This window comes from Mytilus trossulus, chromosome 3 (assembly GCF_036588685.1).
Source record: "Mytilus trossulus isolate FHL-02 chromosome 3, PNRI_Mtr1.1.1.hap1, whole genome shotgun sequence".
NCBI lineage: Eukaryota > Metazoa > Mollusca > Bivalvia > Mytilida > Mytilidae > Mytilus > Mytilus trossulus.
Window position 1 is genome coordinate 19,522,787 of NC_086375.1, and position 27,719 is coordinate 19,550,505.

The following is a 27,719-nucleotide window of genomic DNA, read 5'->3' on the forward strand; positions in this document are numbered from 1 at the left end:
AAACTAAATGATATCAAGTACATGAATTACCCAGGAGAGCCCAAATGAATATTTACAAGTCTTATAAATTTTCAAAAAGATTTTTACTATTCATTAGTTCATTAAATTTCAATGCATTTGGTTGATTTCTATATTTTTCTCTCAAAAACTGTTTACGATCATCATTGAATACAGAACACATAAAAATATAATGAAATTCATCTCCGATGTCGCCAGAATTACAAAGTAAGCATTTTCTATTTTCTCTTGCAACATTTTGCCATCTACCAGTCTCAATAGGAAATCTTTTCCTGTTCTCAATCTACATAATGTAATAATATTTCTATCATCTAAATTTTTTAAATATTATTCAAATTCACAGTTGTCTTTATACATACAGTAGTTTATAGCTTTTGGCGATTCTTGCACGTTAGTGTGCCATTTCTGTTCAAATTGATCAACAAGTTTATATGTGTATTATGTGCACATATATGAAAACTATAGGGAACTATTTTTCAGTGCAGTGAATACATTTAGTAGCTAACCTGTCATGTTGTTAGGGAGGCCAGTGCCTTTAGAAAGATTTAGAACATGTTCCAATCTTTCCATCTCATAGCTAGTTCCACTTTAAAAAGTACTTAAAAGGGAAGCTTCTGTGTTATTTGTAACTTTTCCATTCATCTAATATGTATGGAGTCTGCTACATCTTCCTCTTTGTTTACATTGAAGACTTTTTCCAGGCCTCGTTATTGGATATTAAATTCTATTCAATATAATGTTCAATAGCGCTAACAGTTTGGTGTAATTGGTTTATAAGGATAGCCTTTATATCATATTATCTTATTATTTTCTTTAATCCCTTACTGTTCCACTGTGCTTCTGGGAAAAAAATCTTGACTTTAAAAACAATCTCTTCAGCTAGCAAATTCCTATTTCAATAATTTTATGATACATAATATCCGAAAGTATTACTAAATTCCATTTTCACCTACCCGGATCTGGGTAAACAGGTGTACTTTCAAACAAAACAGTCGTTCCACCGTTGAATAAAGGTCCGTACACAACATAACTGTGACCTGTAATCCATCCAATATCAGCCACACATCCAAATCTTTCTCCTGGTTTATAGTCAAAAACGTGCTGAAATTTAATCAACAAAATTGAACTATCTTGATATAACTTTCAATTTAAAAAAGAAAAAAACAGCAACTCACAAATGTTAAAGATTTTTAAATTTATAAAAATCGAAAGGGAACTCATGTCAATTGGTCGAGAATAATTCAGACCCTTATAAAATAGTTTTAGTGCTAGGCGAATTCAAGTTCAGACTATTAAATATTGTCCCAGACTACAGCCGAGTAATGTCTAGTAAATTTCAGACTGATTCAGACTGGTGGAGCAAAATCAGGACAGTTAATGCCTACCATTGATTTTAAATATAGATAGGAGATTACTAAGCGTATAATTTATACATGTTTAACTTAATTTGTTGATACGTTTGCCATACCTATTATTCCCTTGTCTGTTATCAATAATATTCATGATATTAATAGAAGAAGTAGTAAATATGTTCCCTTATACAAGTATATTGTCATTTAAGACCCAGGGGATAAGCTGTGTGAATTCCTTTAATCCAAGACAGTTAGATAATTTTACTGGAATCTTCAAATTGTTTATGCCATTGCCCTTGTTGTTTCTGGATTGTTTTGAGCGGTTTAAATCAAATAGATTTAATATTGTTGTTGTGCCTAAATGTTGGTAAATTATACTTTTGAATTTCTTAGGTTTTCAGAAGCAGTATAGATGTTCCTGTGTTCTTTTAAAAAACTCTTGTCCTGTTTGTCTTACATATTGTATACCACACTTTGAATTTGTTCATGTAACCAGATAAATAAGGCTTTGGGTTTTTCATGTTATGTCACAGGAAAAGGAAAGCGAAAACAAACTCTCCCGTTCACTGTTGACCTTACAGTATTATCAGAAGATAATCTAGAACAGGTTTGTCATTTTCTGGCATTGCAAAGAAATATTTGTGGATATCCATGTTTTATTGAATAAAATCTTGTTTGTCCATTTATTGTTTTGGTCTTTGATTTTTATACATTGTTTGGAATGATTCATGTAGGAACAGGTGAAACCCGGTTAAATAAATTTCTAGCTGTGATGAACGTACCTTGGCCAATGGTATGAGCCACACAAAACTAAATAAAATAAAGTTTCAGACATAATGTTTATAGTCAATCAGTGGATTCTGTAAGGAAGTTTTTACTAGATGAAGCATGCTTATATATAAATTCAGTCTGTACATAGTGTCTTTTTGTTGTGGGGAAGTATAAGTACATGTCTGCTTCCACTATGTGTTTTTGTAAAGTGTATTTCTATGTGTATCCATCTGCCGAGTGTTTTCCACTAATTTTGATAGTTTGTTCTTATGTAGTACTGTCCCACAACTGTACCTGTGTAGGGGAGGGTTGAGCGCTTACAGACATGTTAAACCCCACCACATTTTGTATGTGTCTGTACAAAGCCTGAAGCCTATAGTTCAGTGATTGGTTCATGTCTGTCATATATGTTTTTCTTAAATTGATTTTCTGTAAATTACCGGTAGGCTGTTGGTTTTCTCAATGGAATTGTTTCATAATTTTCATGTCGGAACCTTTTATAGCCTACTGAGACTATGACGAGAACAAGTTAACAATAAATACAAAAGGAAGGGTTTTGCAATAGAGGCCATTTGGGATGAAGGTAGAAGAAATTTGGAATGCAACTTGAAATTGAGGGTAAATTCGATAGGGACCTAAAGTTTGACTTGTAACAGGCCACCTACAGACACAGGGATTTGAACTCATGCTATTGTGATAGGGTGATAACACTGCCTATACTATGTCTACAGCTCTAAACCACTCAGCTACCTAGGCTGAATTAAAAAAATCGTATTTCGGTGGACTAAAGTTACCTTTTCTTGTCAGAAGAAATCCAGAGTATGATTGACAGCAAATGATATATTAGAAATAATGATGGAATTGATTGCAGATTATCTATATTATCTGTCGCTTAGAATCGTAAGATGCAGTCATAGAAATAACAAGACACCATTGAGATGGATGACATTGCTATGGGTCCTGCCGTAAATAACGTGTGTTAAAATTGTATCTTTACCATATAGGACGTGAGGATGTCAACTGAAACCAAAGTTTATAAATTTAGCCTTTGACCTAAGAAGTTGTACACACATTATGAAACATCCTCTGGTATTGGTTAATAAACATGTCAGGTTTAAAGAATGAAATCATAACGTTTTTTTTTTTAAATAGAGCAGACCCAATTTGTTAACAACGGACAGACGGACAAACTAATCACTACAGGGCGGCAGAGGCCCCAATTATTTGAAGTACTATAAACTTTTGACAACTCTATAGACCCATCCATTGGATCATCAGTGAAAGTGATACACTACTAAAAACAAATTACTCTTAATATCAACACAACAATGTTAAACGCTTTTAAACAAATCACAACTCTAGAATGGTCTAGGTGACTGAGTAGATGGAGCGCTATACTGTATTCAGGCGGTTTTCTCACAATATCCCATTAGCCTGAATTTCAAATCTTGGCGAGGGAAGATAAAAATCAAAGAGCTGAAAAGCTCTGAGGGTAAAGACGGCCCTTGTTTCTATTTAATTATGTTTTTTGGAAAAGGGGGGGGGGGGGGGGGTATCTTTTGATAGTTTTCATATGAAGAATGAAAAAGAGAACAGCTAGAACATGTAGAAAGGTTGACAATATTGAAATCAATTGTTGTTTATGTAATTTCATTTCCTTAGTTTAGGATTCAATTTGGACCAATGGAAGAGATCTGCATCTTCTAAATCTAAACATTTGATTAAAGTTGATAGCTAATTATCTAAAACTCAACTGAATTCTGTCATTTCACAACAACTACAATATTTTTTGAAATCTTGATTGTGTACCACTGAACTGCAGGCTAGGGCCATGTTCCACTTTTTGTGACAGTACTCTTGGATTTTTAAGTTTTTTCTTTAGAAAGTGTGGACTGAAAAATCTATTCAGTTTTAAATTTCCATTGTTAAAGTTCAGAGTTACAACTCTCATCACAGGAAAACAGGTACTAATAAAAAAAAACAATATGAGTGATGTAAACTGTGTGAATCTTAATTTTGAAATATTTGTAAATAATAAATATGTTTAAACTACAAAATGAATTTTTTTTTTAATATTTTTTTACCATTACAATGAATATGTAGGTACACAAAAATTTAGTTTTAATAGAAGACTACTAATCCAATGAAATGTCACATTTGAAGTGTTTAAATACATTAACTTTTATTTTAGTGGATAATTACTCATCAATTGAGGTGCTCCTGAATTGGAGGAAGATTCCCAGAATTTTTACAGAAAAAAAGTGGTCTCACTAAATAGCGACAAGAAGAATTTTAGCGACAAGAAGCGACAAGAAGAATAATTTTTTCTTGTCGCTAAATAGTCTTCTTGACGCTTCTTGTCGCTTTTTGACGCTTCTTGTCTCTGATTAGTGAGACCCGAAAAAAGTAATAAAATCGTTTCTTTCCCCTGTCTCATGTAACCCCACGATCTTTATTTTTTTTTTAAAGTTGTTGACCTACAAATTAAAGTATTGTATGTTGATGTTTAAATCATCTACAGTAAACAATATTATGTTAAGATTTAACAAATACAAATTTGTAATTAGTGCACGATCTCTAAGAATGATTTAAATAACCAGTGAACTGATGAAGGATATCCCTGCTTCTTCCAAGAATGACGTCACTATAAAATACAATGTAGGTTGGATATATTTAGAATATCTCGTCATACTAATTTTTCCGGATTGTAAAATAAACGTAAATAGTGTAAAGGAGAGTTCAAGATATGATAATTTCGTGAGAAACAGAAGGGAAATGTGTAAAAAAGTGTTTAAAGTCAAACTATTCATTTCTGGGTCTCCTTCTCTTCAATCTAAGTAAGATTTGTTGGGGGGTTTTCCACACTATAACATGTATAAAAACAAAATGAATGATGTGAGGGAGTGTCACTCTGGTCAACCCCATAGGGGATTGACGGCTTGAAGCCGTCTTTCCCCAAAATTGCTTTTGAAAAATTGTTAAGCTGATATTCAGAGAAATTGTAAATATAATATGTGTTTTCAACCGTGTATGACATTCACTAGTAATCCAATGGATGGATATGTTGTAGGGTTGTCACTTGTTTAGACCAAATTATTAAGTTATATGGCTGCATGTAACTGTCCTTTACAACTGATAATATAGCCAATCTAGTATCAATTCTATCTTTTATTCTATTCAAGGTTATCTACAGTTGTACTGTGTTACAACTATAGATTCTTCTGGTGTGGAACTATAACACTAGGTCACAGAAAGCAAGGTTTTTTAGTTCAGTCAAGGTGACCGAGTGGTCCGGAGTGCTTGACTCTTTGCATGGGATGTTGTCACAATATCCCAATAGCGTGAGTTCAATTCCCGTCGAGGGAATAACAAAAATTTGAGGAAATTAACATTGTTTTTAGCTGATATTCCTAGCAATTATAAATAAAATATGTGCTTTCATCTGTGTATCTGTCCATCTGTCGATGCGCCTTATGTTACAAGGTATTGAAATTGGATATTTTGGTAGAGCGAATGTGTTAGATTGGTCTAGAGCGCTGGACATGACACTCAGGGATTGGTGCTGTAGTGCATTAAAGGTGTGATTTGGGATCCTTTTCAGCATAAAAATCTTACTTTTACTGTCGGCAGTGCGAAACCAGAAATTTTCAAAAGTAGGGGCCTACTGACTGCCTAATAGGGGGCCTGCGTGGCCGGCACGGGTCATGCTTCAACAATAGCCTATATATCAACCAAATTTTTCCCAGAAAATTGGGGGGGGGGGGGGGGCTGGGCCATCCCCTAAATCCGCCTCTGGTTGGGTTCAATTTTCAGACTTTAATATACACAAAAAATCTAGGGAAGTGACAACCATACAATGCATACATATATAGCATAATGGATCTAACTTGGTTTGAGACTTATTATATTTATAAGAAATGTATGCAACATCATATTTATCAACTATCCAATAATTGACTATCCTCAATTAAAAAATTTACATGATTAAAAAACAATATGTATCAGACAGGAACAAGCCTTCTGAATACACTTAAATATATTGTAACTCTTGGCTTTGGAATACAACAATACAACACTTTTAAATTTAAGGATGCTTTACCTTTTGTGTCATGCCAGCATAAAGTAGATAACCAGCTGTTGAGTGAGCTAATCCCTTCGGTTTACCAGTAGAGCCAGAGGTATACAACATAAACAAATAATCTTCACTGTTCATTTCTTCTGGTTTACATTCACTTGATTCTGATTCCATTTCCTATTAAAATAGACACAATTCTAATGAATATTTAAAAATTCTAAACAGTAAGAAGTTCTCTATTTACACTGTTATAGGTATTATTTTTTAATTCCACTCTTTCCCAAAAAATCAGGAATAAAATGTTTACCTGAGCGCAGCCTGATACAACCCTAGAGGTTGAACCCTGAACAGTTGGGACAAATTTGGACACAATATTCAAGCTTGAAACTGTCTGAATTTGGATTTTGATCAAATTTTTTACATAATATAGGTTTCTGACACAAAACAAATGGCAAGATCTTACAAATTTGTAAGCAATACTGTGCAATTGGAGATTTCAATTATACTAGAACACACCCACGAAATCGCGGGCATTTAGAGCTTGGTTGAAAGTATGTAAACTGTTGAAGGGAGAATTTTTGTAAAAGATTTTGAGTCTGGAGAATTTCAGTAAAAGATTTTATGTCTTGAGAATTTCAGAAAAGGTATCAAAATTCATAGGTACTTGGAAACAGTTTAAGCCCTCTCCCTTTTTTCCAAAGTCCGTTATTTTTTTCTGTTAAATTCTATTATTTTCGCATTTCTGTATTGAAGTCCAACTATATGTCTCCATTCAAATGCATTGATCGTCCAAACAATGGACCCGCCACTGGATTATATAAGAGAGTCTCTATATATTATAGTAGTAAATTAATCATGGTATACATGCAGATAAACGTGAAAATAATTGTCCTGTTCCCGTCCGTGTACTTATGAAAATTATGTGTAAGTTAAAACTGAGGTGTAGTAGTGGTTCTTACGATCTAAGAACCACGATATGGACAACGCTCTGATTGGTTTATTTAGTTTTCATTTTTGTTATCTATTATACGATTGGTTCTCAATGTTAAAACCAGTAGTCACGTCTGACTTAAAAATTGGTCTGATGACGGAAACAATATCAGGATGCCTTTATTTTCGTTTTTGTTGCCAAAATAACCCAAACTGAATAGTCATAAGAATGGATGAAAATGCGACTATGCATCGATGGTACCTATAGAACACAGAGGCATGATAATTAATTTTTTGTGAGAGGAGAAGCGACACACAAAATGAGGTCTTCTCGTTTTATAGTATAGATAAGAAGATATGTTACTGCCATATATCTTGTAAAGAGACTCTCCATGCATATACAAGAACCCTTGCAACAATTCTTATAGGGTCTATATCGGCCAGTTTCAAGGCAAAACTTGTCTACCTATTGGAGCATCCAATATAACCTCATTTGCATGTGGAATTCCAAATTTTCCCTTCTATCATTCTAGTCACATGAATGAAATATATGCAACTAGACACAAAGCAAACTATAAATCAATCCAATCCCATGTCAAATCATTGTATATCATCAGTAAGCACAATTTCTGTCCTTATTTTTAGTTTTTGTAACAATGAACTTGACATATTGACCTTAGAATTGATAAAGATGTTTTTATCATTATATGTGATTTAATTATATCTTTAGATCTCTAGTTCTATATGACCAAAATCAAATTATACCTTTTCTAGGTCAAAATCCACATCTGTCATGGGTACATCTCTCTTTGTTCTACGATACACAAATACTCTTTTTACACATCCACTAAGTTTAACAGCATCATCAACTACTGCTTTTAATGGAATCTTCTTACCCCCTCTGATTGCCTCATCTGCTGTTATAACTGTTTCTGCTTTAGCTGAAACATCAAGATTTTTTTTATATAATATATATATTATGATTAATATTCTATTTTTTTTATATACTGTGAAAGTACTTTAATTCATGGGTATCAATTTTCGTGGTTTGAGCAACATTTACATGTTGGTGGGTTTTTGAATTCGTGGATTTTAGTTTTCTTAAAAAAAATAAATTGAAAAATTGAAGCCATTAGAAACGAAGGTTACAATTGTTTGCATAGAAGGAAATTGCAAAGAAAACATTTACCCTTGGGTAGTAATCATGCTTATTAACTAAGGGGTTGAGTGAACGACAGATTAAGGATTATCAAAGGTGTTAATTAGGTCATAATCTTGTCACCTATAGAAAACAGTTACATAATCAAATGCAATAAACATATCTTGAATTGTTAAATAATTCTTCAAAAGCAAGTCCAGCATGAAATAATAATTTCCAATATGTATGAGAATTATTAAGATATAAAATGAACACTTTATCATATAGCATATTAGTACTGGAAATCTGACTTTCGTCGATCTAACATATTTTTTATGAGAATTAAAAGATCAAAAGCTGGACAGTTTAGGTCTTTAAAGATTTAATGGGTATAATCCTGCCTGCAGTTGTAGTTCATAGTGCGTTTGCCCTGTGACTACTATTGTAGTATTCCTAGATTTGGCGATATTCAATATATTCTCTAGATCATATCAGTAGTCAAACCTACATGGTCCAAGTACACATTTATCGTCCCTTGATTTTCGTTGTCCACGAATATAGTCCCTAGTGTGGACAGTGTGTTACTTGTCAATTTTTTTTTATACCCCTTCCAAATTTATTTATTTATGTTTTATGCCTCAAGTAGCAAGAAAGAGGATAAAATTACACTGTAAAAAAAATTAATTCATGAATTATTATGTAAAGTAGTAATTTGGTCCAGTTGAAAAAGGTAAAAAAAAATAGCATTTCGGAAGCTGTCAAAAGATTTCAAGACCCCCTTTACATTAAATTGTCAATATTTTGAGTTAGAGCCGATGAAGTTTTCTGAATTTTGATATAATTTGTCACAAAAGTAGTACAACACACTGTAAAAGTATTATTGAGAAAGCGCAGGTGGGATTTTTTTTACCTCCATTTATTGTCTAAAAAAATGCACTACGAAATAACTGTGTACTCAGACCACATGGGAATCTTTCCATGTCTTGATTTGGACAACGGTTGTTTTATTTCGTTGGACACTTTAATTCATGGATAAAGCCATCCACGAAAATTGGTACCCACTCAAACTTTTGGGTGGTTTGCCGATCATTTAAGGTTTTTCTGGTCATATTTTTTGTAATCCAGAATTTAAAGTATGAAAAAAGCGTATAATTAGTTATAAATAACATAATAACCAGCTAGATAATAACAATGGCAAGTATTTCAGCATTTATTGAATAGAACCAAAAATCTAGGGTGCTCACATAAGGCAGCTTTACTGCCTAAAAATGCTTATTTTGGGCCCCTTTTTGCCCCCTAATTCCTAAACAATTGGGACCATCATCCCCAAAATCTATCCTTATCTTACTTGTGTGGTATTGAACCTTCTTAAAAATCACATAGAGATCTGTCAGTATTCACCTCAGAAACTTACAAAACCTTTGAATAGACTTATTAAGAAGTGTATAATTAGTTATAAATAACATAATAACCAGCTAGATAATAACAATGGCACGTATTTCAGCATTTATTGAATAGAACCAAAAATCTAGGGTGCTCACATAAGGCAGCTTTACTGCCTAAAAATGCTTATTTTGGGCCCCTTTTTGCCCCCTAATTCCTAAACAATTGGGACCATCATCCCCAAAATCTATCCTTATCTTACTTGTGTGGTATTGAACCTTCTTAAAAATCACATAGAGATCTGTCAGTATTCACCTCAGAAACTTACAAAACCTTTGAATAGACTTATTAAGAAGGGGTATAATTACGATACTGTTGTCAAGTCATTAAAGATTGCATATTTTGGCGTTAATATTGAGTCACTGATAAGGTCTTTGCGTCAGAACTAAACACATTTATTCTAAAAACAGTTGTTGGCATGACACGGGTTATGTTCTTCTCATATTTGTTATGATGGTATGATACTAAACCCCTAACGGGAAGGATTGTGCCTGATGTTCATATGATGAAATCATAATCTTTCAGTCAGTTTAATTGAAGTCTGGAGCTGGCATGTCAGTTAACTGCTAGTAGTCTGTTGTTATTTATGTATTATTGGCATTTTGTTTATTTTCTTTGGTTACATCTTCTGACATCAGACTCGGACTTCTCTTGAACTGAATTTTAATGTGCGTATTGTTATGCGTTTACTTTTCTACATCGGTTAGAGGTATAGGGGAGGGTTGAGATCTCACAAACATGTTTAACCCCGCCGCATTTTTGCGCCTGTCCCAAGTCAGGAGCCTCTGGCCTTTGTTAGTCTTGTATTATTTTTATTTTAGTTTCTTGTGTACAATTTGGAAATAAGTATGGAGTTCATTATCACTGAACTAGTATATATTTGTTTAGGGGCCAGCTGAAGGACGCCTCCGGGTGCGGGAATTTCTCGCTACATTGAAGACCTGTTGGTGACCTTCTGCTGTTGTTTTTTTATTTGGTCGGGTTGTTGTCTCTTTGACACATTCCCCATTTCCATTCTCAATTTTACTATTCACTTTAAATCAAGTTTTTGTCAGGAAACCAAATGTGTCTTCAGAGTACGATGCAGACAACATCATACCATTATATGATCCCAAAACACATTTTGCGGTCGTATAAAAACTGTAAAATCCATCCTTCTTAATGAATAAAACCCAATACCTCGAACACGTAAAATATATATATAAAACGGAAATGAGCTCCTGTCAATTTTCCAGAGTTTCATGCAAATTGATTAAAGCGTTTTTTAGCTACAGTCTGACATGTTGAAAACGGACAGATAAACAACTGTATACCATAATACATCCCGTAAAAAGGTGTATAAAAAGAAGGATATCCTAAGAAAAGTGGCAAATGAAAATTCCCTGTGAATAAAAAATACACATTTCACTACTATATATATATATATATGAGTATTGATTACCTATATATAATCCTTTGTTATATTTTAGAAAACCGTACCATTTTTTATTCTGTCAGATAATGATCCAGCACTAAAACCAGCAAACACCACATTGTGAATAGCACCAATCCTAGCACATGCTAACATGGCTGCTACTGCCATGGGAGTAGTGGGCAAATAAATTGCAACAGGATCACCTTTTCCTACTCCATGCCTTTTCAGTACATTGCTCATTTTATTTACCATTTCTGATAATTGTCTGAATAAAAAAAGTTAAAATATGAATATTACCCTGATTTTGTTAGCCTTTGTTGTGCAATGTATATATTAATGCATGCATTTCTTTATGTGTACTCTCTGATTAAAATGTACATACTGTTGTAACACAGTACTGTGCAGTCTGATACATTTCATTCTTATCTACAAAATCAAGTCAAATATAGGCTTACCTTCCAGGTTGAGGCTTAAAATAAAGACATCCAGTGATTACTTTTGTTTTTCACTTAGGTTTAGATCTTTTTTTTCAAAACAAGGAAAAATGTGGATAATTCAGATTTTTTCCAAATTAACGCTTAATGTGCAATAATTTGAATAAGACCCTTTTTTCAATCTACTTTTTGTTAGGTCTTTAAACAATATATGCTACATTAAATGCTAACTTTAGATATATGAAGATCTGGTTTGAGTGCCAATGAGACAACTCTCCTTCCAAGTTATAATTTGTAAAAATAAACCATTATAGGTCAAAGTAATGAAAGTATGGTCTTCAACAAGGAGCCTTGGCTCAAGCGAAACAGCAAAAAAGGGCCCAAAAGTGACTAGTGTAAACCCATTCAAATGGGAAAACTATGTTCATATAATAATTTTGTGAAAAAAATTGGAATTCCAAATTAAAACTTTCTCCCAGTTGTTTTTACTTTACTACATTTAAAAATAAAAGAATCTTAGTGTCAGAGCCTGCTCACATACCCCATACTCATCATTGTCACTGGAGAAATAAAATAACTAACAAAATAAATTGTATAACAACAAAAAATGGAATCATAAGAGGTAAGGCCAATTTCCCCTGGGTTTTTGTTTCACAGAAGGGACAATTTCAACAAGTTGAAAGCCTGAATCGCTCACTTGTATTTCAGAGGAGAAGATTTTTAAATGTAAGCAAACTCGATGAAGAAATTGTGTAAAATTGTCTTTAAAGGGCAAATACTCCTTAAGAAGTCAATTGAAAATTATGGTCTTATTAACATTTTTGTAGATCTAACTTTGCTAATTGCTGAACATTATTGCTGTTTACTGTTTATATCTATCTATAATAATATTCAAGATAATAACAAAAAACTGCAAAATTTCATTAAAACTACCAATTTAGTGGCAGCAACCCAACAATTGGTTGTTCTATTCGTCTGAATATTTCAGGGCTGATAGATTTTGTCCAAATGAACAATTCTAACCCATGTCAGGTTTGCTCTAAAAATTTAGTTTTTGAGATATAAGCCAATCAAAGTGATGGAAATCACTCATGGAAAGATTGGAAGAGTAGCTTGAATAATTTCATATGAAGGTATGGTGGGGAAAAAGAACATAAATCAAGCACTATTGCTGAAAATTGCATTAACAGCAGGTCTTCCATCAAATATAATCAAAACTTATGGTACCTGTATGTAATAAATTCTTCTGTGCCAGGTTCATCTTTTTCCCATATCAAAGCTACATTATCACCATTCTTTTCTAAATGTCTGTCAACACAATTAACTACAATATATAGAAGAATGTTAGTATATTGAAATAATAAATAATGTGTGATCATTTTGGTTTTTCAACAAAATCATTCACATGACATAATTGAAAATAAAGGATCTATAGAGCCCATGTCTCTACCTAGATCTATGTTCATTCTCAACAATAATCACTCTCTAACATCATTGAGTATAGATATAAGTAAGTATAAGTAGAATATAGTTCATAACTTCAGGTAGATATATATGGAAGTGTTTAACGACCTTGACTGGCTTTTCAGCCCTCGCACGGTCGGCTCGGTGCCCGAAGACGATTGGTGAGCATTTCAATATTTTGTGCCGTGGGTCAGGAACGGGTAGCAAAGGACGCCGAATGGAGGCCGCCATCTTGGTTTTGGTGAGTTGATTTTACTTTTTGACTATTTTTGTTGTTTTCTTTACTTCACAACGGCTGCTTTCAGGGCCAGTTTGGTCAGCTTGGCAGCCCGCTAGCCTCGATGATGGAGTACTGGTAGATGAATCGTGGACGTAGTTCTAAAGATGACAGGAAGCGTTATCAGGACCAAAGCCGTGAGGCAGTGAAATGTAGGTCGTATCACCCAACAGCCTAGGATACAGCCCTCGGACGTTAATCGGCATGACACTCCCCATAATAGACAATGGTTTTGGAGGCATGTTAACGCGGGTACGCCAACTACTACGTCTCTCTGTACGGCATGGATTGGTTTCTGTCATCTTAAGTTGTAAGTCGTTGAACATCTAACTGTAAACCCTCATCGAAGATAGCGGCCCAGCACATCCGTTCAGCTGTAATGACTATGGTATATCGCCATCTTGTATTGTACAATCGCAGTACAAAATCAGTCTAGTTATTTGACTAAATCTGCAAATTTGGAGACAAATTTGCAATTCAATAGTTAGACTGTTTTTTCTATACAAAGAAAACTTGTTAATTAATTGTATTATACAAAGTATTTTAACAAATATCATTTTTTGTGGTTTAAGAATATTTTTTTCTTCAAATGAGTCATTTAAGGGGGAGATAACTCTTTAAGTACAAAATTTATACTGGACTATTAGGGAAATTTTTTATTTTTATTTTTAGCAAGAAAACAAGTTCGGTGACACCATGTTTTCTTTTTATTTTCTTAAAACATATTATGAAACCTATCTTCTCACAATTTATTTCAAAATTCTATCTCATAGAATTTTTTTTATGCACACTTATGTGTTTTTTCATGAACAAACTAACCAAATTTTGGCAATTTTCCACGACTCATAGATTGAAAAATAGCACGGTGACCCATACTTTTTATTAAATTTTTGAAAAGAGCATAATGAAATTTTCATTTAAGCAAATTATAAGAAAAATCTATCTCAAAAAGTATATACTTATGATCTACCTTAAATCACGTTTTTGTTGAACTTGTATTGCTGATCATTTTGTATGTTTCCAGTATATCTTTTTCTTCTCTAGTTTCTGCTCATATTTGCAGCAAAAAGTTGTTAAAGAGCAATAAAAGCTATATGTAGACAATTGACAATGCATTGCTATGCGTAAATATTCACAGATGTTATCTTGCTGATCATGTTTGATTTTTAAAGTTTATATTTATCTATTACAGTTTTCAAAATAAATGACGACAAAAATGTGTCCATAGTACATGAATGCCCCACACAGGCTATCATTTTCTATGTACAGTGGGTACTGAAATAAGGGTAAAAAGGCAAAAAAGTAAACCCCAAGTCAGTCGTGATCTGATCATTCATACTAATTAATGCAATTGATGTTTCACTTTATTCACTTCATGAAAAATCCACAACAACATTTATTGAGAGTTTCTAGTGATGACTTTTGTACAAATATGTCGACTAAGCCATAGGGTTCACCAGGAGCATCTTCCTCAGATTTCCGTCAGAAAAATATCATTATAATATTACCTTCTGTTGGGTGGAATTGAGAAATAAGTCAGAGATAATATTGTGGATTCATTGATATTTGTTGGATATCAATTTTCGTTGATTTCATAGAAATGGGAGAACCACGAATTGAAATTTTCAACAAAATACAAATTTTCTAAAGGAATGTATGCAAACTTTCCCAAAACCATGAATTTAAATATCCAAGAATATGCAAGTTTTTCTCAATCCATGAAAATTGGTACCCATGAAAATAAATGAATCCACAGAACATCCTTGCTCCATTCTTTGTCACTTTGAAGGTTAGAAGATATTATAAGTTATCTTCCCTCCTATAGGTTTATAGAGATATGATTGGTTAAAGAACTACACGTCAGACTTAGGGTCAATTACATTGGAATGTAATTAATTTAATTACATATAACATTGCAAAAATGATCAATTACACTAATTACACATTACACAGTTTTTTAAATGTAATTAATTAAATTACAATTACTTTACTAAAGTAAATAATTAAATTACACATTAGTCATTTCATCATAACTTTTTTTTAAACAATATATATAACATGTCCATCATGTATATATAGCATGTGTAAAATATTCATTCATGTAAGCTTACAGCATAGTTTTAACATTGCATTTGATCATCGTTAGTACTTTTAATGTTTTGTTATTTAGTCTGCATCTCTCTGGTTTGAACACTTTGTTTCCACAGGAGCTGATGTGGTAGGTATTGCTTGATCATAAGATCTGTGTTGATAGAAGAGGGAATATGTTCCTATAAACTTGCCAAAATATTAAGGGGTATTTAGACAACTAAGATATGAAGCCATTTGATTAAACATAATATAAATAAATAAATCATTAATAAATTAAAAATTTGTCCATTTTTTAAAGTATGCTTGTCAGTAGCTTGAAAATGATTTTAATAGTAAAAACAATGTATAATGTCTAAATATATGCAATATTTTGCTAATTAGATAACATATGTAAGAGTGGCATTGTCCCTAGACTGTTTTATTATACATTTAGTCTGATTAATTGCCATGACTGACTTTTCATTGGACGAGAAGGGGTGAGTAACTATTGCTCTAAATGAACATAGTATGTCAGATGACAATAAATTCATATTTTTATTTAGAGATGAAAATGTTTACTTTTATATTGCCAAAATCTGCTATGATATATTTTACTGAAAAGAAAATGTTTATTATATTCTTAAAATTTGTATACTTTTAATTTGTTTTATGTTTTATATTTTATGTGTATATATATATTTATGTAAATGAGTAAATGTATATACCTTTTTTTTTATAGTCTCTCATAACTTGTGTAAAGAGGCAGAGACAGCATCGATGTGGTTATGGAGGAAAAGGTCAGAACAGTGGAAGCAGTAAAATGTAGAGGCAGGGATGGATAGCCAATTGGTTTCGGGCTGGGACTTGATCACCCCAGTCGGCGTACCTCTGGAGGTTGTAGTGGACAGCGCCGAAACAGCCGAGGAAGGAGGATTCACCTGAAGACGGAACCACGCATCTTTCCAACAGGATGTATTAAGGTAATTTAACCTGGGAAACCAGTGACAGCCAGGAAAATCTGGATGACAACTGAGAACAGAACAGTGACAACCTGGAGAGACAGGAGACTTTCAGGAGAGACTGGGATCAAGGGGTGCAGAGGCTTGGCAGGCCGAGGCACATCTTCTGTGAGGAAGAACCCACTTACATCTAGCTATGGAACGATATATAATAAGACACCCCCAAGGTTGTGCGAGAGCGGGGGAGGGTGAGCAACCTACAGGATTGGTAACACCGGAAACGACACAGGAACTAACAACGACTACGAATTTGAACAACGGAAATGTATGCATCTGTGGGAAAGTTTGCAAGAACCAACGAGGTCTGAAGATACATATGGGAAAGATGAAATGCAAGCCAAATCAGAGCATAACACAACGCACAGTGCAACCTGGTGAGACGGAGGAGGAGGTGGTTCAGGATACAAACCACAGCGACCACAGCCTCCATGTGTTGTACAATGAGGAGGCCAGCATGGTAGAGGGGGAATCAACAGGAAAAGGAGGGCTTAGACAACAACAGACAGCCACAAGAGCCAAAAAGAACACCAGACACAAGTGAGAACATAAGAAGAAAGAAAGTAAAATGGCCCAACAATAAAAGTAAAAGTGAATAGAAACAGTTTGATGAGGATGTGGATGCAATTTTGAACACAACTTTGGCAGGTAACATAGACAGGAAGATAGAATCAATGACATCATTTATTTACAACATAGGTATGGACAGATTTGGTGCAGATGAGAAAGAGGTGGTGAGGCGAGAGGGTCAAAAGAACAGAAGAGAATCCAAAATAGCAAAGATGAGGAAAGACCTAAGGCAACTTAAGAAAAGATATAATCAGGCATCAGAGGATGAAAAAACCAGCATTATCTGAGCTGAGGGACACCATCAGGAAGAAACTCAAGATCACAAGGAGAGCAGAGAGAACTAGGAAAAGGAGGAAAAAGAGAGAGAAAGCAAGAGCTCAATTAACATCAGATCCTTTCCAATTTACATCAAGATTGTTGGGGAAGAAAGGATCAGGACAACTAAAAGCTAGTAAAGAGGAAGTAGAAGAATATTTAAGAGAAATGCACAGTGATCCAAAAAGGGAAGACGAACTCCCAGATATAGAACAACTTATACGCACGGAGGATCCAGAACAGGTTTTTGATGAATCACCACCAAAGTTGAAAGAGGTAGTAGATGTTATCAAGAAAGGAAGGGCAACATCAGCACCAGGTCCAAATGGAGTACCATATAAGGTATACAAGAACTGTCAGAGAATTACAAGACGTCTATGGAAGTTAATAAGAGTCATCTGGAGAAGAGGTCGACTAGCAGAGTTGGCACAAGGCAGAAGGGTGCTTTATACCAAAGGAAGAGAAGTCAGAGATATTAAAACAGTTTAGAACCATCTCACTGTTAAATGTAGAAGGAAAGATATTTCTTGCTATTCTGGCTAAAAGGACGACAAACTACATGCTGAGCAACGAGTACATTGACATTGCAGTACAGAAAGGAGGGGTACCAGGTGTATCAGGCTGCATTGAACACACAAGCGTATTATCACAGATAATCCGAGAAGCGAAAGATTCAAAGGGAGACCTCGCAGTTGTCTGGCTGGATTTAGCGAATGCATATGGGACAGTACCACACAAGTTAGTTGAGTTGATGCTGGAGAGATACCATGTACCTGACGGTGTAAGAGAGCTGATAAGAGAGTACTTCAACCATCTGCAGCTGAGATTTACCGTTGGGGATTTTACAACATCATGGCAACGTTTAGAAGTGGGAATAGTGACAGGATGCACGATATCTGTCATCCTTTTCTCCGCAGCAATGAATATGATTGTGAAGTCAGTAGAGAAGAAGAGGTCCATGGATGAAGTCAGGAGTACGGCAACCACCAGGAAGAGCATTCATGGATGATATGACAATAAGCACAAAGACAGTTATCGAAGCCAGGTGGACACTACAAGAGCTTGATAAGATGATCACCTGGGCAAGAATGAAAGTGAAGCATAGCAAATCCAGAAGTTTGGTAGTGAAGAATGGTAAAGTCAAGGAGGAAAGGTTTAAAATAGGAGACGAAATAATATACCAACAGTCTCAGAGAAGCCAGTTAAGTGTCTCGGAAAATGGTTCAACAACACCTTGTCAGATAAGTTGAATGTGGAAGATACATATAAGCAGTTGGACGACTGGTTAAAGGCAGTAGATAAGAGTGGACTACCAGGAAAGTACAAGGCATGGATTTACCAGCATGGGATATTGCCTCGGCTACTGTGGCCACTTCTTGTGTATGATGTACCAATGACAACGGTAGAGGGAATGGAAAGAATATCAAACAGTTACTTACGTAGATGGCTTGGAGTACCACGCAGTTTCAGCAGTGTGAGCCTATACAGTTTAGGAACAAAGTTACAGCTACCACTCAAGTCAATCACTGAGGAATTCAAGGTGACCAAGGTTAGACAACATCTGACGTTAAAAAACAGCAGGGATGAGAAAGTACGATCAGCAAAAGTAGAAATAAAAACTGGAAGGAAGTGGTCAACAAAGAAGACGATAGAAGATGCTGAGTCACAGTGAGATAGTGGGCAGAGTTGCAGTTGGAAGACAGGGGCTGGATGTTACACCTACAGCAAAATGGAGAACAGCAACAGTGGAAGAAAAAAGACATCTGGTACAGAAAGAGGTACGATCAATGGAAGAAGAAAGTAGAATGGTAAAGGCAGTGAGTATGAAGAAGCAGGGAAGCTGGTTAAACTGGGAGGGAGCAAGACAGCAGAAGTTAGGATGTAATGAGATCTGGAAGATGGAGCCACATAGGTTACAATTTAAGCTGAAGTCAGTATATGATGTATTGCCAAGCACAACAAATTAGCAACAGGGGGATTGATAGACGACACAAAGTGTGTTCTTTGTGGTAAGCCAGCAAACTTGGAGCACATATTATCATCATGCTCAAGTGCTTTGAAAGACGGGAGGTATACATGGCGACACGACAAGGTATTAGGGACACTAGCAGACACCCTAGAGCGAAACATTAGGAAGCCAAGGAAAAACAAGGAAGGACTTACTTTTGTCAATTTTGTTAAGGAAGGAAAGAAAGGTCAGAAGAAGAAGGTGGAAGGAAGTGGTTTATTGGTAACAGCAACTGATTGGCAAATGTTGGTAGATCTTAAACAGAAGTTACAATTCCCGCCACAGATTGCCGTTACAAACCAGAGACCTGACATCGTCATTTGGTCCGTCTCAACAAAACAGGCAATCCTGCTGGAACTAACTGTACCATGGGAAGAAAGAATAGAAGATGCCTACGAAAGAAAGAGACTGAAGTACCAAGATCTACTTGCAGAATGTAGATACAATGGATGGCGGGTTTGGTTATTTCCATTGGAAGTGGGAAGCAGAGGGTTTGTTGGACAGTCTATGTGGCGAGCATTGAGAGCACTTGGTATTGTTGGAGGGGAAAGAAGTAAACTGATAGGGAACTTGTGTAAAGAGGCAGAGACAGCATCGATGTGGTTATGGAGGAAAAGGTCAGAACAGTGGAAGCAGTAAAATGTAGAGGCAGGGATGGATAGCCAAGTGGTTTCGGGCTTGGACTTGATCACCCCAGTCGGCGCACCTCTGGAGGTTGTAGTGGACAGCGCCGAAACAGCCGAGGAAGGAGGATTCACCTGAAGACGGAACCAGGCATCTTTCCAACAGGATGTATTTAGGTAAAATAACTCTTTTTAGAGTGGCTCTTGTTTTATATTGGAAATTGATATAATGTAAATGTTTTATAAGAGGTGAGACTCAAATAAAATATTGTCTTGTCTTGTCTTGTCATATACTGTCTAAGAAAGATTTTTCACACATTTTTGTTTTTGTTTAACAAAGTGATTAATTACTTATCAATCTATTTAGTTAAAAATCTGTCTTAAAAACTGAACAACACTTAATATGTGATTCTCACATTTTTTCTCAATTATAAGACTATTAAGACAAAAATTCTGTAGGTCAAATAAATAATATAATCAAAGTGCTGGATAGCACCTGTGGAAAGTTTGCAACGGTAGATTGTAATATTTCAAATAGATAGTGTGTAGATTGCATGGTTAACTTTTTTTTCCTAATTAAAAAAGAAAAAACTTTATCAAGAAATAATTGTAACAGGATGCTGCTACGAAGTCTCCCAAACAAAGCTCTCGAAATTAGTCATTCCCACAGGTCGCCTGACATTAAGCAAAGTCCAATACAAATTGGTCTGGTCTAGTAAAGTGATATTCATGATTTGGGGTGGGAATCTAGACAGTTTACAAGTTCTCAAACAGGCAGGAGGTAGGGTAAGAGTGGCCCTAGGGGACTAGCCTTTTATTTCATCTGATTTGTTTTATTATTCCGTACAAGAATATATGTTGTTTCAGTGTGGGGATTTCAACAGTTTTCACGTTTTCGAAAAGGGGGTGAATCTTGACTGTTTACAAGTTCTCAAAACAGGATGGGGCGGGGTTAAACCGAGGGACTTAATTTTATTTCACTTTATTCGTTTTATTGTCCAATACAAGAATATTTATGATCAAGGGTTGGGGATCTCAACCGTTTACAAGTTCTCAAACATGAGGGGTTGGGGATGACTCAGAGGTACTCCCACTATATTTCATTGGTTTTGTTTCCCCATAAAATAGAATATATATGGTTTAGGGGTGATCATCTCGACCCTATAAGTTTTCAAAAAGAAGTTGGTTGGGTCACCCCTGTGGACTTCTTCTATATTTCATTTTGATTTATTTTATCTTCTCATACAAAAATATATATGGTTTGTGGGTGGGGATCTCAGCCGTTTACAAGTTCTCAAACAACAAGGGGATGGGAGTGACCCCTAGGGACTCGCCTTCTTTTGAATTTGATTTGTTTTATTGTCCAGTACAAGAATATATATGGTTAAGGGTGGAGATCTTGACCATTTCAAAGTTGTCAAACAACAGGGGGTGGGGCTGACCCAAAGCGACTCCCACTTTATTTCATTGAATTTGTTTTGTTGCCCTATACAAAAATAGATATGGTTTAGGGGTGGGGATCTCGACAGTTTCTAAGTTCCCAGACATGAGGGGTTGGGGCTGACCCAAAGGGACACCCACTTTATTTCATTTGATTTGTTTTGTTGCCCTATACAAAAATAGATATGGTTTAGGGGTGGGGATCTCGACCGTTTACAAGTTCTCAGACATGAGGGGGTGGGGCTGACCCAAAGGGACACCCACTTTATTTCATTTGATTTGTTTTGTTGCCCTATACAAAAATATATATGGTTTATGGTTTAGGGTGGGAGATCTTGACCGTTTACAAGTTCTCAGACATGAGGGGGTGGGGCTGACCCAAAGGGACTCCCACTTTATTTCATTGAATTTGTTTTGTTGCCCTATACAAAAATATATATGGTTTATGGGTGGGGATCTCGACAGTTTCTAAGTTCCCAGACATGAGGGGTTGGGGCTGACCCAAAGGGACACCCACTTTATTTCATTTGATTTGTTTTTTTGCCACATACAAAAATGTATATGGTTTATGGGTGGGGATCTCAACCGTTTACAAGTTTTCGAAAAGAAAGGGGTGGGGTGACTGACCCCTCTGGAGTTCCTCTTTATTTCATTTGATTTATTTCATTGTCCCATACAATAATATATATGGTATATGGGTGGAGATCTCAACTGTTAATAAGTTCTCAAAAAACCAGGGGGTGAGAGTGACCCCAGGGGACTCGCCTTTTATTTCATTTGATTTGTTTTATTGTAACGTATAAAGAACATATAATGTTTAGGAGTGGGGATCTGACTGTTTTAAGTATTCAAACATGAGGGGTTAGGTGGGGTGACACCATGGACTCAACCTAAATTTAATTCATTTGATTTGTTTTATGGTCCTGTTATCATTACTGAAAACCATGTGTGTATATCACTTACTGTTTTCTTCAAGTTTATAATTTATTATTGTTATTGAAAATTTAAAAAAATCAAAGCACCAAAGGGTGCTATAGGCAGTTAATCAAAAACCCAAAGGCAAACTTGGTCACGTTCAGATGAATAGTGTAAAGAATTAGTCAAAATATTTATCTCGAGCATTGTTCACAGCTATTTCTAAAGTACCAAATAATGTTTGTACAGTCATGTTTATGTTATGCAATCCTTCCACTTTCAAAAATCCCTACCTTATATGAATGGATTCAGTGAGTATTTTCCTATAACACTAAACTAATTTCATAATCCCCACAGTGTTCCTGATGATAATCTTTTATTCTTTTGTTTCACATTGTTGATTGCTGATGAGAATCTTTTTTGTCTTTTGTTTTACATTGTTGATGATCTTTTTTTATTTATTTTTCATTGGCATTGGCTTGAGATATAAGAGAGATACAATGTGTGCTTTACATTTATTACATAATAAATAAATAATAAATTAACAAACAATAACAATGGGTATGCAGTCTTTTTTGCAAGTGGTGCAGTATGCCTGGTCTTGGTCCTTGGAACTGGGTTGGCACCATTTAAAGTCAGCTTTCAGGGCTTTGTTGAACTTTGTCAAATATTTCTGATGTTTTGAACCTCCAGTGTCTTTGAAGACGGAGATTACTGTCGTTTTGGCATTTTGAACACATACTGGTGTACAAAATAATCATTTTGTTTATATAAATTTTCAGTCAACTTGTGTAGCAAACAGCTCACATTGAGCTGAAACCATTCCTTTTTCCAGTATTTTCATTTACAATAAATGTTTTTCTCGGCATCAAAACACTTCCGATAAATGTTTAGACAACAACATTCCATTTTCTATCAATGCCGGTATTTATCGGTATTTAATCATCCTTGGCGTGTGCCATAAACAGAAGCCACATAGAGTAATTGATAATCAAACACCTTTTGATTGTTCAATCAAACTATTATCACTTGTAAATAAGCCTTATGCAAGGATTAAAATCTCCACATGTTGCGTAATCGGGTTATACCGGATTCGTTCGATAGACCTCGGGGGTTTTACGACTAAAAATCTCGGGTTTTTACGATCTCAATTAAAATGGCGACTGTCAGACTGAAAATTTTCATTCATGAAATTTTTTTCTGCACGGGAGTTTTTCCTCTTCGACGGCAGGACGGGAGGGGACCCCTGAAAACAAGAGTTTTGTACTCCCGTTGGGATGTTCACATGCATGTATCATCAGAATTCTCCCAATTTAAAAGGTACGTAAATTCCGTCTTCTATGTTATTTGAAATTGCCGCCGACTTATATCAGCTGATTAATAGACTACTGACGTATGTAATACGTATCGATGACCAACAATATTCCTACGACTTTTGCCTTATATGAAATGTAAACGACTAATCTTTATAGATTTTCGGCGATCAAATATTTCATACAATTGATCTTTGTCATCTTAGCCAACAGCACAGGTGATAATAAACTATAGAAGGATTTCTATCGAGCACTACTTCCTATGTGCAACTTCAAAACTTTTGGGAAAATCGACGACCAGTTAACGTTTTTATGGTAATATTTTTTATATTCCAGAATAAAAAGTATGAAAAAAGTGTCCAATTAGTTATAAATAACATGATAGCCAGCCAGATAATAAAAGTGGCACATATTTCAGCATTTATTGGGTAGAACATAAATCTAGGGTGCTCGCATAAAGCAGCTTAACTGCTTAAAAATCAATTAGGGTTCTATAGTAAATTCCTCCCTTCTGTTGGCCCCTCAAAATACAACTAAATAGACCCCAAGGAGAAAAATATTAAGAACTGAGCAAAAAAATTGTTTAGGAGTCTTAATAGCTATTAGTTTAATTACGATTTTTGTTATAGTCCGATTTCTAATGCCGAATATGTAAAAGCCGAGTTTATTATAGTCCGAGTTTGTTGTGGGCCGAGATCAGATGAACCATGATACTTCCGATACTCTCGGGTTTTTACATATTGAATAGAAATTTGTAAAAATCGTAGTCTAAAGCGACGAAAAATGATCATTCATGAAATATTTTAAACACGCTATTAATCTTCTCTTCAACCGGAGGAAGATAGGAAACCTTTGAAACCGGGATTGTAGTACTCCCGTTTGGAGGCACACATATATGGATCTGACGCATGTCTAAAGAATACCGATAAAATCATAACGTAGAAACTGCTGTCTCGTGTGTGTATTGATTTTACTTTCCGCGTAGCGCAGATCCGCGAAGTAGTGTTTGTTCGTCTTTCAAATGAGGTTGAGTTATTTGATTTATCGATGAAAATTCAGTATATTTTTTATTCAAGCTGTATGCTATTAAAATAGAAGAGCTCAAAATTTCAAAAGCATCTTTCTATTATTAGTTTTCAAACACCAGTACTACATTATCTAGAAGTAGGATACACTTCCTAAAGTAAGTTAGGCTGTCTCTTTTCCGGTTAGGCCGATGCCTTAAGAAATTTTATTGCTATAGCAAGCTATAGCAAACTTTCAAAAAACTTCAGAATAAATTACAGACTGCATGTATTAAAAAAGTATGTGATATCAATATTTGAAAAATCAATATAATTTTACAATTTATATTATTTAACATAATTCCTTATCATTAACACCATAAAAGTACATGTAATTGAAATGTAATTCAAAAGTAATTAAGCATTACATGCTTTTTTCATTGTAATTAATTAAATTACCATTACATGTAATTAAAAAAATGCTCAATTACACATTACATTAAATTACATACATTTTGTAAATAATTGTAATGCATTACACTGTCTTACTTACCATTACATTTTCATGCTACAAGTGGTGACTGTTTATATTTGAAAAAATATAGGGTTCAATAGTTATACCATACATGGTTACTTACCATATGGGGTTAGTAAGGAGCTACTTCCCTTTCAAAACAAAAAAGATGGTACAACCCTTTATAAAACACTGTGTTGAGGAAAAATCTGAGAGGATTTAACAGACGAAGAAATTGATGACAAGGATGATCAAAGGATGAAATAAGTTGAAATAAACATAGTTCTAAAAGCTAATAAGTTGTTATCGTTGGCACTAAGGAGTTACTTCACTTTCAAAACAAGAAATCTGGAAGGTTTCAAAGACAAAGAAATTGATACATGTTATGCCCCTTTGAAAATGGAAAAATTGCTGATTTTTTTTCTTCCGTTCTCTATTAAATTAAGTTTGCATAAACCAAGTTTTATGGAACTTATAAAAAATACCTATTACTACTAAATCAAGTGTTTTTGGTAGAGTAACTTTTGCTGTTCTTCAGTTATGTCCTTTTATAACTTTATATGATATATATGCAAGTGGGGGCATCATCTGTGATCCCCATTTAATTTTTTGTTGAACATTGATTTATATTTTGTGTGTCGGAGCCAATAAATTGGGGTTAAAACAGCAATCAAAACACATTTTTTTTTGTTAGCCCTATTGAAAACTATTGTACAGCATTTTGTACAGAGAGGGAAACTTTGAATAGTAAAAATGATCAACACCATAAGATCTACTAATAAGTCACTTTTCTTTGTAGGATACATAGAAATCTTGAAGGACAAATTGGCGCGAGTCTTAAGACACAGATTTGAAGATAAACAAGAGAAAAAGAATGACAAACATGGTTTAAAGGACTACATACTTCCTGATATCTTTCAAACTGTTCTTTTGGTATAAATGTAATTTTACAATTTATATTATTAAACATAATTCCTTATTATTAACACCATAAAAGTACATGTAATTGGAATGCAATTCAAAAGTAATTAAGCATTACATGCTTTTTTCATTGTAATTAATTAAATTACCATTACATGTAATTAAAAAAATGTTCATGATAATAATTACCCATTACATTAAATTACATAAATAATTGTAATGCATTACACTTATTTACCATTACATTTTCTTGCTACACGTGGTGACTGTTTATATTTGAAAAAATATAGGGTTCAATAGTTATACCATACATGGTTACTTACCATATGGGGTTAGTAAGGAGCTACTTCCCTTTCAAAACAAAAAAGATGGTACAACCCTTTATAAAACACTGAGAGGATTTAACAGATGAAGAAATTGATGACATGGATGATGAAAGGATGAAATAAATTAAAATAAACATAGTTCTAAAAGCTAACAAGTTGTTATCGTTGGCACTAAGGAGTTACTTCACTTTCAAAACAAGAAATCTGGAAGGTTTCAAAGACAAAGAAATTGATACATGTTATGCCCCTTTGAAAATGGAAAAATTGCTGATTTTTTTTCTTCCGTTCTCTAAATTAAGTTTGCATAAACCAAGTTTTATGGAACTTATACAAAATACCTATTACCACTAAATCAAATCAAGTGTTTTTGGTAGAGTAACTTTTGCTGTTCTTCAGTCATGTCCTTTTATAACTTTATATGATATATATGCAAGTGGGGGCATCATCTGTGATCCCCATTTATTTTTTTTGTTGAACATCGATTTATATTTTGTGTGTCGGAGCCAATAAATTGGGGTTAAAACAGCAATCAAAACACATCTTTTTTGTTGTTATTCCTAATGAAAACTATTGTACAGCATTTTGTACAGAGAGGGAAACTTTAAATAGTAAAAATGATCAATACCATAAGATCTACTAATAAGTCACTTTTCTTTGTAGGATACATAGAAATCTTGAAGGACAAATTGGCGCGAGTCTTAAGACACAGATTTGAAGATAAACAAGAGAAAAAGAATGACAAACATGGTTTAAAGGACTACATACTTCCTGATATCTTTCAAACTGTTCTTTTGGTATAAATGTAATTTTACAATTTATATTATTAAACATAATTCCTTATTATTAACACCATGTGGGCATTTGCTTTCTGTATAGACAAATTGAAGTTAATAGGGATCTTAGTTCTAAATATTGTAATCGTTTTGATAGGCTACTAGTCATAATACCACGTGAAGATAGACGGTTTGATAAATTCGTTTCAAGGTGTGCTAGTGACCTAACACAATATATATGGGTCAGTTAAATACAGGGATTCAAGCTTCACTCTCCACCCATATGTAATTTATTGACCCCATATATATGATTGCCACTGAGACAACTCTTCACAAGAGACAAAAATAACACAGAAATTAGCAACTTAAGGTCACTGTACTGCCTTCCACAATGAGCAAAGTCCATACCACACAGTCAGCTATAAAATGCCCAGAAATGACAATGTAAAACAATTCAAACAAGAAAACTAACAGCCTAATTTGTGTAAATATATAAAATATATGTGCGTATTATAAGTTAGATATATTTTATTTCCAATAGTGGACCCATTACAGGCATAATCAGTACATTGACTTTTTATCACACGATTGCAAT

The 27,719-nt window shown here is 34.4% G+C and overlaps 1 protein-coding gene and 1 long non-coding RNA gene across 4 annotated transcripts in view; one reads left to right on the top strand and one right to left on the bottom strand.

Moving 5' to 3' along the window:
- Positions 1-27,719, bottom strand: part of LOC134710330 (acetyl-coenzyme A synthetase 2-like, mitochondrial) — a 79,571-nt gene that overhangs the window by 38,683 nt on the left and 13,169 nt on the right. For both annotated transcript variants that reach the window (XM_063570655.1, XM_063570656.1), the window contains exons 2-6: positions 12,803-12,899; positions 11,207-11,406; positions 7,912-8,087; positions 6,241-6,393; positions 972-1,119 (exon numbers count right to left, since the gene is read on the bottom strand). In XM_063570655.1, coding sequence (XP_063426725.1) covers positions 972-1,119; positions 6,241-6,393; positions 7,912-8,087; positions 11,207-11,406; positions 12,803-12,899 — 774 coding nt within the window. The remainder of the gene's footprint in view (positions 1-971; positions 1,120-6,240; positions 6,394-7,911; positions 8,088-11,206; positions 11,407-12,802; positions 12,900-27,719) is intronic.
- Positions 23,433-27,198, top strand: LOC134710331 (uncharacterized). 2 transcript variants are annotated; one of them, XR_010106114.1, is made up of 3 exons: positions 23,433-23,593; positions 25,904-26,045; positions 27,012-27,198. It is a non-coding gene; the product is annotated as an uncharacterized LOC134710331 (long non-coding RNA). The 2 variants fall into 2 exon arrangements; XR_010106115.1 differs by having other exon boundaries at positions 25,904-26,037.